Here is a 14832-nt window from a genome sequence, read left to right on the forward strand (position 1 = left end):
ATATCAAATCGTATGTTACGATCTCTGACACTACAAAATCTGCTCAATCAGACATCCAGCATCTGGATGTTGGAAAGACCTCCATGCCTTTTTGCTCTAAATTTTGAAGGCCATCATAGAGTTTCTGTAGTGTTGTGTGTGGCCATACATATCTTTAGCTCCTCTGAGCCCTCCAGGCATACAGTGAGTCACCTATTCACCAGTCAGCGTTAAGAATAGCTATTCCCCAGGATTGCTATTCAGCAGTGTTCAGAGCAGGTGGGGAGTTTGAAGGAAAATAGATTAGCTATTTCTACTCACAAAATGATTTATGCCCAGACTTTTATCAGGAAGCTTCTTTCCCCCCCTGCAAAGATCATTTCCCCTGACTTCACCTCACAACGGGAACTATTTTAAGCATTGGCTCATTAATACAGAGTGATTGGTTTCATTGTTCTGCAATCCTGATGGATGTTCTCTGAAGTTTTCTCTCTCTCAACTCCCACCTCAATCCCCTCTTCAATCTTCGGGTTGAATTTCCTCCCAAGAATGCAGCCCCATTGTCTTCTGAAAGTTAGATAAATCAGCTGCCGATGCCTTTTGTCGCTTCAGTTCATTTAAATGAAATTGCATTAGCCTCACTCCATCAAACCATTCATAATGACAGCCGTTCTAACTTAAATCTCCATAGACCTTTATACAATTTAACAACCACTGAAGACACACTCAGCTTAAGGTCTTATAGTTTATACTCCATCTCCACAGTGTATTGAAATATATCCAGAGTGAGACATCAAATACATTGACAAGCCTTCTTTTGTAAGGCTTACTCTGCCTTTTTTGTGAGACACATGTACATGACTTGTACATGACACTCATTCATTTGTTTGTACATCCTTATATTAGATTAGGAAATCTGCAAGTGGGAGCACTATTGGCCTTTTGATTCAGCAAATGTGTCTCCTGGAGCATTACTTTGTTAATAATGATTGGTCAAACCATCTTCTATTTGTCAAATATTGGTTTCTCCCATATTTATTATTTATTTATAGCTATGTGTAAATTGTAAATACATTAAATTGTTGTGTGCTCAAATTAACATGTCCTGAAATCAGTCCTGCAAACATGCAACTATGACCTTTAACACATTTTTAAGTTGTAAGTGGTCGGTCCAAACAGACACTGCATCTGCATTATTCTTCAACATTTCAGTGTCACCTTGTGCATTATGAGTGCTTCAGCTTTAATCATCATATTCAAGCAATCCTTCATGACCTGTTAATGCAGCATTATATCAAATATGTGGCTACTTTAACTCCAGAATAATTGACTTTGACAGCAGGGTTGTGTGTAGATGGCCCTGCCAGAAATTAGCTCTGTAGGAAAGAGTGCATTGCCACTTTGCCTGCTGTGTGTTCTGCTGCAGTAAGTGTGCTCTGGGTGCTATAGCAGGGTTGACTATTTATACTGTACCTCCACTGCAGTGGCACTCCACCCCTCTCCCTATGTACTCCTATGCACTCCTATTCGGAGGGAAGAGGAGAGGAGAGGAGAACGTGTCTATGAACAACCAGTGTCGTTTTGGGCTGTAACTTTTTTTTTTTAATGCTAACCAACAGCAGATATGTTAGATTCAATTTGAACACGAACCATGTAGCTGAATCCTGAACTTTGCTGTGGAATTGACATTGTTCGGTTCATTTGAGGCACTTCTGCTGCCTCACTTCCATGACAATGTTACTTCAAACAGTCAGACAACTGCTCAACCTTTATCCACAATTTTTTCCATTTATGGTATCAAAACCTAAATTCTTCCACACATTACTTTTCTGATGGTTTGAATGTCATGATTATCTGCGGCTGACTAATTTTCACCATTTTGCACTAGCAAAGACAACAACAATGACCAGCTTTACCAATAAGTCATGTTATTGAATGGGTCGGATGGACAGTGCATCTTTGGAACACACCCTGCTGCAGTACAAAGAACAGCCTGTTGCATTTGAGAATTGTGAATTTAACAGATTACTACAGGTAGAATATTTAATTTCTCACCACATTCGAATGGTAGTGTGAATTTCCAATAAAAAAGGACAACCTTACAATGATGTGTAATCAAACAAGCTCCCTCTTACCAAGAAAGGCCACAAGTTGCCCTAAATATTATATTACAAATTTGATTTATCTAGGAAAAATACGAGATGTGATGATGAACAAATGTGTGTCTTATCTTCATTGTGGTTTTTATCCCCATAACCAGTAACATTATGTGTATGGACATCTGTGTCGTTCCATATCTGTGTCACTTGCTGATACTGAATGCTTGGTTTAAACCATAATGAAGCTTTTAAGTAGCAGCATGAGAAGTGGACAGGGTGTTAACGACAGGGACCGGCAGGGAAATCAGCTGTCAGCGGCCAGATATTTCCGTTCTTCTCATTAATTACTTTTGGGGAAAGAGAGGTGGAGGCCAAATGAGTATTGATTGTGGTGGGCCAGTATAGGGCCGGGTTCACCGGCCTTTCCCACACATCATTGCTTCTCCACATCCCCATTAAGTGGGAACAAGAGGGATCAGTGGCAAGCTGGGACCCTATTAAAGACAGGACCTCAGAGTGTCAGACAGGCTAGCAAGCAGACAAAACTCCTCTATGTGACAGTAGACAACACTTACAGGCTGTTTGCAAGTCAAAGACCATCCAAAGTCAAACTTTGTCACTTTTGGTTTCTTTGATTTGTTTCATCCTCTTTTTGTGTTACTTTCCCTGCTTCTATTTTATAACTCTGCACTCTCTTACTACACCTGAAAGCCACAAACAGAGGAAAATGGCTCAGAACTCACAAAAAGGTCTCTTTCCTTGGCTCCACCTCCTCGATTCCTGCTTTTGTTGCTTGACTGATGATTTTAATTACCTGTTAACTCCCTGTACTCAGCAGATACACATGATAAATGGTGTGGGTGGCTGTTGTAGCTACCATCTGGATGGGGCAAAGGAGTCTAAGGAGCTTTTCTCTACTGTCACACTAAAGACAGCCACCACAGCGGGGGGGACTGCAGGTGTACCGAGGGAGAACAAGAAACCGTCCCAGTTTAGATCCAGTTGACAGCTATTTAGTGTCAAAGGGGTCACATCCATTTTTCCTCTGTGAGACTGCAGGCAGCGACAATATGCGTCTGGAAAAAGAAGCCCATATCACCGCAGTAGGGAGAGAGATTGCTGTATACTATTGGCCGGCGAATTGCAGCACTTTATATGGAGATTGTAGTGAAGGAGATAGAAGGAAGAAATGTGAAGCTACTGTAGGTACACAGTGGAATGGATTCAGAAGCAGGCATTATTGTATGTACTCATGCACAGGCACTAAGCAATGACCTGCATGGTCTTTGTAGACCTAATCAGAAGCTCCCAAAAGTTCTCAAAGAAAAGTTGTTACAAAAGTGGAAATGTTGCAGAAATGGATAGAAACCCAGTACAGGAAATGGTTAGTCACCAATATGAAAGCTACTGTTAACATGGGATGTGTCCAAAATCATTCCCTATTTGCTGCCTAGTGCACTATATTTATTTTTTTATTCGAGTGCCAAAATTCTCGGTGTGAAATCTATGCACTGCATTTGTAATACACTGTCAGTTTTGTGCTATGCAATGATTTATCTTTGGTAGATGTTAAAATTACAGTCATGCAACACTACACTCGACAGTGATGACACAAAAGGAAATAGTCAATGAGTGAGCAGGAGAGTGGTTGGACACATAGATGGTAAATATTATTGTCCTGGAACATCCACAGAATTTGACATAAGTCTGGAGTTTAAGTGCTTGGAGGGACATAAAAGCGTATGAATTAGATGTCTGCAATACAACATGGTGGAATAAGGGAAATATCTGAATTCAAAGGCAGCACAGTGGGTCAATCAGTCAACATCTTAGAGGTCAATCTAGTCCTGTTTTTACAGAGTTGTTGTTAAAGAAACCTTTTATTGTAGCAATACTTGCTAAAGTGCTTGAATGACATGGCAAATTAGAGGACGAGTCCTCCTTTAATTACAATCTCATTATAAAACCATGTAACCATTTCTTGATGAACAACAGTTTATCTGTCTACTCAGTGCGGGGGCTTCTCCACTGGTTGCCTGGCAACTTAATGGTGATGGCGAGATTACTACATCTGGCCAATAAACAGTTACAGCAGATAACTCCTCATTAAACTTCAAATTGTTGTTTTTGCCTGTCTGTTGTGGTAAACAAGATATAACATGATAATTATTGACTTTAAAAGGTGCTTTACTTTGGACAGAGCTGTTTCCTTCTGCTTCCAGTATTAATGCTAAGCTAAGATAAATGCCTTCTGGCTCTAGAGCTCCATACTTAATGCAAAGACATGAGAATGGAATTGATCTTCTCATGTACTGTAAAGGCTCATCTAGGAGGTATTTTTCAGTCATCCAAATCATATCATTTTACGAAACAGATTTGCTTCTATTTTAAGTAATACAGCTGTCCAGACAGGCAGCGTAGCGACTTGTGTTTCACTCACACTATACATACATAAGAGCATTATTACACTCCTCTGTTTTGCATGCATAACTACATTAATTGTGTCTTGGGGTCGAAGTGATGCCAAAATGCGGATGACGAACATTCAATAGTGTGCATACATTGAAAGTCCAACAGGCACATACAGTATATATAGCAGGTAGATCCAATTCTCATGTGGATAACACAGAGGTCAGTGCTCATTAGGCATCCGTTTCAATTAAACTGTGCTTGAATGAGTAGATCAGTCACTTATTTGAGTTGGATTTTAACTCTCTATCATTAGACTGAGGCCCAACAGTTTATTTGACCGTTGTCAGGTCTCTGTGGCATCTGTGTTTATGCTTGGAAGTTCATTGCAGAGAGCAGATGACCCACAGTGCAATGGGAATGACCTCCAGCATTAATGAAGGGTAATGATCATAGTCCCCAAAGCATGTCTATTCAGTTTTGTCTTGTGGTTTGTAAAAGTAACACACACACAAAACCACACAAACACACACACACACACACACACACACAGAGTCATTAGAGATTCAACAAATGTGACATTGCTCCAACTGATTACTTAAGGTCCCAGTGGCAACACTGGAGATGACTTCAAGTCATTCATTCATTGCTTTAGTTCCCTGAAGCAACTATGAAGTGCTTCTGAAGCACGCCACGTACATGACATTGGCAGGCAGCGCTTGGAATTGAGTTGAATGGTATTGAATTCAGCTAATTTGAATTGAATCAAAGCAAATTCAGGTGAATTAAATATTTGTATGTTTGTGCAGCATGTGCACAGATGCATGTGTTTGTTCTAGTAAATCTTTTCACCCATGAAGATGCATTCTGAAAGACTAATTTGGGACGGCCGCAAGACAAACATAACCAGACACCTAGAAAAGAGACAGACATATCAATATGACTGTTTTAAATAAGAGTACCTATATTGTGTATGTGCATTTCTCTCTCACTCTTTCTCTCTATCAGCAGTGAATCAGTGGAGTGTTAGGACATCGTTTAAGCTCTCGCACAGCATCAATACTGGCTCTATTGATTTTTTTAAACAGTTAATGGAAGCCTTAAGGGCAGGAAAGCTAATTAAAATCATATGCAGGTCAAGCTCATTTAAAGACTCCCCATTAGTTTATGTTGAGCTTAACCACGCCTGACTGGAAAATCTATCCATCGGGCATCGTAATTGACTGGTGTTTCTAATGGCTTTCCAATGTTCCTGCATCTCAGTGAAAGGGAGCAAGTTCCTCTGGCAGATTTCATGCTGCAGCTCTAATAACCTCCATGCAGAATCATTAAAGATGGTTGCTGTGTGTCCTGTGTCCTCAAAGTATCCTGTCAGTGCCTGGAGACAGCAAGGTGTTTCATATTCCTACCTTTGGAGATAAACAATATACACCTGCTGTTCAACAAAGAGGCAGACTTAAAACACCGTCATGTGTTTTTGAGCCTGTCTCAGTGGAAGTGGAATTATTGTCACTTAAGTATATAGATATGACTGCATTTGTTGTATAGATAAATATGGTCATGACTGGGCTCTGGTAGGAAAGTTTTTTAAGGATGATGCTGTAGGAACAGTGATAACTAACAACAACATAATCACATGTGATCCAAAATGTCAGCTCAGGTTTAGGGCTTGTCATACTCAACTGTTATCGCATAAACTGCATCATATCCTTTACAGTACATTCGATCTGGACAACACTGACTGACTGGTATACATTTTCAATAAGAGATCAATACTGATAGATAAATCATATGCAGGTCAAGCTCATTTAAAGACTCCCCATTAGTTTATGTTGAGCTTAACCACGCCCAGTGTAAACCCATTTCATACTCCTCCTCTCTATTGTGCCAAATAACCCAGAATTAATAGATATAGAAGTTACATTAATCAGAGAAGAATTAAACTTGAATATAACTCTGATAGCATGATCAGGTGACTAAACTCAAATGAAAGCATTGTATGTAAGGATCTCTTCTCAGTATCTGTCAGATAACAACATAGACTGCTGCAGTTGAAAGCTATATTTTACATATATTTTTTGTTAGATTTAGTGGAAATGGCTCAATTATAGCAACTGTGTCTTTTATATGATTGCTCTGGGAAGGAATTTCTGAAAGTTGTGTCATGATGAGTTCTGCCTTGATGTGCAAGCAGAGCTGCCATATTTTTCCTGGCTATTATTTCTGCCAGCCACACAGTGGTCCTGCCTCTCCAACAAACATTGTTTTTTTTCACATGTCAGCTCTCCGCTGTTTGTGTGTGCACACGTCTTGTGTGCATGTGCTTCCTGGCTAATGTGTGTTTGTTTGCACAACTTGTGTGAGTGTGCATTCTGCGGTGCCTTGCAGTGGGAGGCTGATTTGAATCTGTGAGTCAGAGGGAGATCGTATTTAGGCTGTGTTTATTGTTCTCTATCAGGGGCCAATATGCTAACAGCAGATGCCAACCATCTTGCTGTGTCTTAGTTTGATGCCTCTACTGCATGACTTTAGCCGCAAACCACACTGCCCTGCCACCACTTTTACACCCAGCTGGCATAAGCAGCGTAGAAAACCCTGCAACACTGCAAAAGTCAACGTAGTGGTTCATTATACAGAGTTAGATCAGATAAAATCCCCCTGAGATGAATTTTCTCTGCCACTGAGGACAAACTGAGCAGAGGATATGAACACACTCGGAGTAAAATTGTCATCTGAGAGGTTATATGTAATAATGACACCTAATAAGATGTCAGCAGCTTTCGCATTGTGTTGCTGAATGAGTGAGGGTTTATTTTCTACTCCACCTGCTCCATACTTTCTTTTTAAGATTGAAAAAAAAAAATGCACATACACATACTCACATAAACCCAAACATACACACACACGCGCCATGCCCTTTGAGCTTGCTGATTATTATGTTAATATTATTAGCTGTTTTCACTCACGCATGATATTATGTTGTTCTATTTTCGCTAACATTTCAGACAACCTACCCAATTTTAAATGGCTATTAAGATGATGGTTATTAAGGAGAAGCCAAGCATTAAAATGTATTTAATGTAAAAGTGACTCGTGGTGTATACTAGTTTCAGCACAGTACACCTAACCCCTCCAGCCCTGTTTCCTCGGTCATCAAGTTTTGCCGTCGCCAGTGGATTCAGCTACTATAGGGACCAGAGTTGATGGCTGTGCGATTAACTGCATGTTTTAGTCATTTGTAATCACAGTCATCATTAAGCATCACATGTATTTAGTTTTACTTCTACAAACAATGCATACTGTCCACGTTTTGGAATAGAATAATATAGAATCAACTACAATCACAATTTCAGCTGAGATCTTTTGAAATTTGTTCTTTTCCTATGAGAACCACAACACTTTGGGAGAAACTTTTCTTTTTGCATACCCATGCCTTTAACCTCCTTGTAGCTTAACCTTTATTCACAGAGTTTCTGTCTTTCTATTATTTGTATGATTGACAGAGGCCCAGAATATAAAGCCACCTTTGCCCTTTGAGTGAGGTGGTGGTTGCCTTTTGACAACCACCACTTCACTCACAGCAGTTTGGACACTTCTCCTGTATGACTCTCTGCTCCCTAATTAATTTCTGTCCACACTAAGTGATGTGAGGTTTTTGGAAATGTGCTTGGTAAGGAAGGAGCAGAGGACAAAGAGTTTAAACCATGTATGAGGACACTGAGCAATAAAGCCGCCTGATGGGGAGTGAATGGAATGAAAAAGGCCCGTGGTGAGGAAAAGAGAGAAGCAAGAAAGAGAGGGATAAAGGGAACAGAGGTGGTCACTTTCAGCTCCTACGATCAGATTAGTAGCAGTGGGTCTCTCAGCATCTGGTTAACAAGCTCAAAGCCCTACAGTCTAAAGCTCTCATCTCATCTCGCCCCTGACCCCAAACCACACGACTCTAGCTCTTATCCAGAACCCCCAAACCCTAAACCCCCATCCTTGAACCCCAGGCTTTCAGCCCCTAATACCCAGACTCAGTCTAAGTGAATCCTTAAAACAACTTCCCCACATGAACTCGAACTAGAGTCAGTGTCATTGTTTCACTTTGAATACACATGAGAAAAGCAGGCCTACATTTCATATCAGTGTAATGAGTCAGCTCTGTAATATTAGATGGTATGACATATAATAATGACTCTCAGGGCAGTTACATCTGCTGACCTCTCTTGGGAGCTCAGTGTAATTATTTACCCAGCGGAAATTCACAGAGCAAAGCTAATGCAATTCTTCCCGAGAAAAGAAGATGTAGCTTCCACAACTTATTTTCAATTAAAACGAAATGATCTTATGGGAGAAGGGAATAGCCGTGTGAATGTTTGTCCCTGTGAATTTAAATGACTAGAGCCTATTTTGAAATATAGTAACTGAATTTGAGCATGGATGTGTGATAATTACTGCTGACAAGGTAGACAGGTGTTAATCCACAGTACTGTGTGTGTTTCATGTGTGTATGCACATACACACGCATTATCAACCAATGTATTTCCTGTTTATTACAGTATATAGCCTCATTTTATACTGGCTGCACCACAGAAAAAAAAAAGTCCTCACTCTGTATGCAGTGTACGTTCTTATCAAACTGACTGGGGTCATCTGGTCCTCCCTAGATCAACATGACTCTCTAGCATTGCTAGCACGTCTATGAGGCTGTGTTTAGACACAGCAGTGCTTTGAGCTAAATGTCAGCATTTTATCATGCTCATAATGACAACGATAACATGCTGAAGTTCGCCATCGTAGTTTAGAATGCTAGCATGCTGACATTTTGTTGATTAGCACAAAGTACAACTGGGCAGATGGGAAATTCATATCTGGTCATAAACCAAAGTACTGGACACATACAAATTATGTCCAGATAATGGCACTTGATGAAATTCAGGGCATCAGTAGAGTTATTACAATGTATTATTTGATGACATAAACATCTGTATCAAATGAAGAAACACCTCAACCCCATCAAATTTATGCTAGTGCTGGTAGCATTGGAACTCTTGACTAGTTGAAGAAGGAGGGTCACACACAGACTTGTGCTTTTCATCAGCTTCTTTATTTAAACAGCATTGTACTGAATCAAAGCCCAATGTTTCCACTTAAGCCGAAGCCTTCATCAAGGGCCAAACAGGAATCCTTGATTGAAAACCGCTTTTTATACATTTCCATAAACATCTGTGCCAAATTTCATGACAAACAATCCAATAGGAGATTGACTCGAAACTAGAAATGCCAACGTGCTGGCGGCACTAGATGAAAAATTGGGATCAATCTTTAGGATTCATCCTGTTGGGAACGTGAATGACTACACAACATTTTATGGTAGTCAAGGATCACATGAAACACACACTTCTGGCAGAACAAGGACAGACACTTACAGTATCTATCCTGATGGGTGGTGCCAAATATACTCCCACCCACACCTGCACCAAAGACTATATTTATAATGTTAGGCAACAAACAAGCATACAAACTTGCAGAGAGGCAGGAGCACTTTCACAGTTATGCAACACTGATTTTATTCGTTAAGCTGACATTTCAGTGCCTTCTTCAGAACAGAACTATATTTATAATACCAAATGTATATTTAGCGCCACCCAAAAACAATCTTTGGTATTTTACTGTTATTAAATCTTTCTTTAAAGTCTCTGTGGATGAGCAGTGTAAAGTGTAGACTGATTAGAGGTCATGGTGCAGTCACATGAAATAGTTAACTTGTGAAGTGAATCCTGACTTGATCAGAATCTGATTTGATTTTACAGCTGATGTACAGTGCTTTCCACACACACAAGGCCATGTGTGACCTAAACGTGTTTAGTGTGCCAACCTGTGTTGTAAAAACATTAACCCTTAAACATGGTATTTAATTCTCACATACAGAAACTCCAAACATGACTGGGGTCATTAAATTAATGTGACTAGAGTCAAGACATTGAAGATGATGTCTGTGTATTGTGTTTTCAAACCAGGTCCATCTCTGGTGGGGTCTCTGAAGAAGGACTGGGCCTCTCCCAACAGCATTGCTCTCTCCTGGCAGCAACCCGAACAGACAGCACTACCCATCCTGGACTACGAGATCAAATATTATGAGAAGGTACAGTACAGTGACTTCTGCTAAGTCCAGGTCCAGTCTAAAATTATTGGGCAGTACCCAGGTAAGACAGATGGCCCTTTCATGTTAATTACTTGTAATGCAATACAATAATATCATTCTTGTTTAAACAAGGACTGGGAAAACAGCATGAGCAGGTGGAGATGGGCAAAGCTTCAATAATGGCCAATCACATGAGCTCCTCTCTTTTCATGGGTCTCAGGATACTGTATATAGCAGACATTTACATTTACATCTGTTCATTTGCCAGACACTTTTGTCCAAAGTGATGTACAAATAATGTACAAATGAGGTATATATATATATATATATATATATATATATACACATATATAATGAGGTACTACAGCAGATCAAGGAGAAGCCATCAAGAATAAGTGCTTTGACATTCAGTTCCATGTTCCACCTGAATTAAGTGCCAAATGGCTTGCAGGTACATGAAGTAACATATAAGTGCCTTGCAGAAAATCTTCTTTTATAATGTTATAATAATATGTTATAATATATTTTAAACTTAACAAACAATTAAGTTATGCTTTCTCTGCATTATTATGTGCACAACATAAGTTTAAAAGACAACGATAGATGCAGTAAATACAGTAACTGGTAATACAGTAAAATGCATTGCCATAAAAAATATATATAATGCCTTTAGTTTTTGTTCACTAACGCATTTCTTATGAACTCTCCTTCACTAGTGGAAGGTGGCTAGAAGGTAGTTCTTGTCACTGGTTGTGCAATCAGCAGCTGCCTTAGTGAATGAGACAGTAAATGCACAGGTATACAATGCTAATGTGCACTGCACCTGTCATGTAGGTAAATCTGGTCATCAGAGAGTTAGTTTTTGGTCAAAACCTGTGCTGATTGTTTTTATCATCCTCCACTGTCCCCCACAGGAACATGAGCAGTTGAGCTACTCGTCAACACGCACCAAGGCTCCCAGTGTGATCATCTCAGGTTTAAATCCAGCGACCTGGTACGTCTTCAGTGTACGCACCCGCACACCGGCTGGATACAGCTCCTACTCCCCTAAATATGAATATGAAACTACAGGAGACTGTAAGTATTTGAGGTCATCTGTAACACTTGTTTTGGGGAAGCAATACATCTGTTTGTGTGTGTGTGTGTGTGTTTGTGTGTGTGTACTGTATAGTATGTGTGTATTTGTGCTTCTGCTGGTGTTTTCTCAGGAAAATGACAAGATAAGGAAAATTCTCAGAAGCATGTTACTAGTTCGCACCCATGCTACAGACAAGAATAGGATTAGGACTATGGTTTGGAGTTCAGATCACAAGTAGCATTAGGTCCATGTTAGGCTAAAGGCTCCTATTGACTGAGTGGCAAGAACAATCACGTACATTCATGTCATATTCTGATTGGTTTGTTTGTAGACATTACATTGGGAGAATTTGGTCTTAAATTTCTGACACTGTCAGAATTTTGATGCAGGCTGTCTTTGGTCGCCAAAGCTCCAAATTGGTCGTTGGTGGATGTTTCTCATGGAGCAACCACTATTTTGGATTGACACTCAAAGATTTCCCCACATTTCTCTCACTATTGTCAGTTTTTTGCCTCAGACAGTCCAAAATTGCAAAGTAAAGGTTCCTTAAAGGGTGAATTGAAGTTTACAATTTCACAATGCCTGCGTTCATGCATGGCAGCGAGTAACTGAATTTTGAAGATGATACACAGATATCATGTCAAGGCGATACCAGTAAATAAAATATCTTAATGTTAGGTTGGGATGAAGCTGGTGAAAAGGGTCAGTCTTCCATTATTAGAGATCTAGCAATTTCAAAATCCATTAAAAAAAACTGATGGGCTGTATCAAAGCCAGTTAAGAACTTTCTTTTTTTGTTAGTCAAACACTTCAGAGGAATGTAATTATTAAATAACAATTATACTACAGAAAGGCAACATTACTTCTCAAGGAGTTTCAGGTCTGAAAGACATTATCATTCATACATTATACCACGAAAACAAAATGAGTTCCACCTCCCACGTGTGATTCAGTGCTACTCAGCCCTCAAAGGGAAACATTCTGTCAGTACATGAATACTGACACCTCGCTGTAAAGGTATATGTAATAATGCAGACATTTGTTACAGGTCTTTTTGTGCTACATGAGAATTTCTCAAACACAGACTAACTAACTACTTTACTTTACTTTGGAGTTATGTCTAAGGAAATTGATCAATAAAATTGCCCAAATCTTAATAAAATATCTCCTATATTTCTTGTGTATATATGCTCGTCTTCAAGACATTACAGTTAGAAGAAATTGAAATTGAAATTTATTTCAGTCAGCAATCAGGTGAGTGAAAAAAGCCATCATCAATGAAGCTCCAATACTATGATTCACCATGGCAACGGTAAATAAAAGGCAGCTATGTGGCTTCCAGCATAATTTATTATCTATTATCACTCCAAATTACCAAAGATTAATTTGACTGAAATTCAGTGTTAGTTTATTAGATTCAAACCAACTCATTTTCAATTCCTTTCCCACTGTATGCAAAAGTCTTACCACAACAAAATAAATGTGTATCATCTGCAAACAATATAATTTTTAATATTTTGGAAACTTCCTTTCATTTATGTACAAAATAAACAATAATAGGCCTAACACTGAGCCTTGGGGAACCCCACAAGTAACCTTACATAGTTGCGATTGTGCTCCAAGCAGCAGTTCAGTGTCAGATGAAGTTCAGGTAGCCTGGGGCAGCACTCGGGGCAGCCTGCATCAAGGGCACAATAGCAAATAATTAAACTGGATGTGAGCCCAAAAACAACAGCATCTACAGGAGGATTCCAGCAACTAACTATTTGCTAAGAAGATTTTTTTTTCATTTAATTGAAACAATTAAATTTAAAACATAGTAATCTATGTATTATGTATAAGAACAAAAAGAGGAAACATAGTGCAAGGGAATGAATTTATAACACCACACAAATAAACATTTTAAAAAAGGATAAGGCATGAATCTCTTTACATTAAATAGAAATAAAATAAAATATAGAGTGGGAAAGCAATTTTTTTTTTAAAAAAATTAACAAATTTAGATTCAAGTTATTTTTGTCAATGATTTTATGTTTCAAAAATTATTTGGATCTTTGCCACTTTCTTGTTTTGCAGCTTGCAGCTAAATATCATTAAGAAAGAGTAAAGTTGGGTTTATTTTTTACATTTCATTTATTTACATGGAATAAAAATTGAATAAAATGGAATAAAAAACAGTTGAATTAAAAAGATAACATTCTCGTACATCAAATTGTTTTCAAAATAAATTAAATGTCATTAACATATAGCATGACCATTTGATCAATTTTCATAGATAGAAAGTTTTGCAAGAAAAATTTTGGTACACATACAATAAAAATAAGTGAAATTTCTTTTATTGTTTGTTATTCTTGTTTAGAGCACAGAAATCACAGGAATAATGAATATTCAGTTTAAACCTTCCCAGAGCGTATTTACAGGATATATTCTATGTAAAATTTAAATGAAACAGCTTTCATTTTATTGTTAATATAATATTTGTCCGATATTCTCTGTGCCTTTTTTCTTTCCCTCTTTTTTCTTGTTGGAGATTAGAAGCCTGATTTCATTGTGAAAAGATGCTAAAATGCATCCAGGCGTCTTTTTTTTTTTCACGTCTGCAGCTGCAATTGTGATGCAATTGCCCCCCCTACAGTATGTATTTCATATAGGTTGTGTTCATGAAGGACATAAAAAAAAATAAATGTCAGGATATCCGTTGCAATTGCAATTGAAAAATTTAATACAATCACCAAGGGAGTCTGACAATACAGCCTTGATGTTCAGTGTATTTTGAATCAATGTTTTTGTGTGTGTGTGTGTGTATGCTTGAGCTTTATTGCAAGTCTACTCATAAAATACAAAAGGTCCAGCTGCCCTTTTATGTTGGGTCAGGTATTGTTGAGGGGTGATTTGGCTTCACACTGGCCCTCTCCCTTCCAAAGCTGCAGAGCTTTGCTTTATCTGCGGATCAGATGGTGCTTGGCCAAGCCTTTGTACTGCCTGGCCTTTTATCTGAAAGAGAAAGCAGATTTGGCCCCTGTCGCTCTCTTCCTCTCTGTCTGTCTGCCTGTCAGTCACCGTCTCATGCACTTGTTTTTCCATCAGTCTTTGTATTTGTCTGTCACTTCTGCCTCTCCCTCTCTCTCTCTCTCTCC

At 38.8% G+C, this 14832-nt stretch overlaps 1 protein-coding gene across 2 annotated transcripts in view; it reads left to right on the forward strand.

Moving 5' to 3' along the window:
* Window positions 1–14832, forward strand: part of LOC122991993 (ephrin type-A receptor 6-like) — a 191665-nt gene that overhangs the window by 141652 nt on the left and 35181 nt on the right. For both annotated transcript variants that reach the window (XM_044365502.1, XM_044365503.1), the window contains exons 6-7: window positions 10493–10617; window positions 11532–11694. In XM_044365502.1, the coding sequence (XP_044221437.1) occupies window positions 10493–10617; window positions 11532–11694 (288 nt within the window). The remainder of the gene's footprint in view (window positions 1–10492; window positions 10618–11531; window positions 11695–14832) is intronic.

This window comes from Thunnus albacares, chromosome 11 (genome assembly GCF_914725855.1).
Source record: "Thunnus albacares chromosome 11, fThuAlb1.1, whole genome shotgun sequence".
Classification (NCBI taxonomy): domain Eukaryota; kingdom Metazoa; phylum Chordata; class Actinopteri; order Scombriformes; family Scombridae; genus Thunnus; species Thunnus albacares.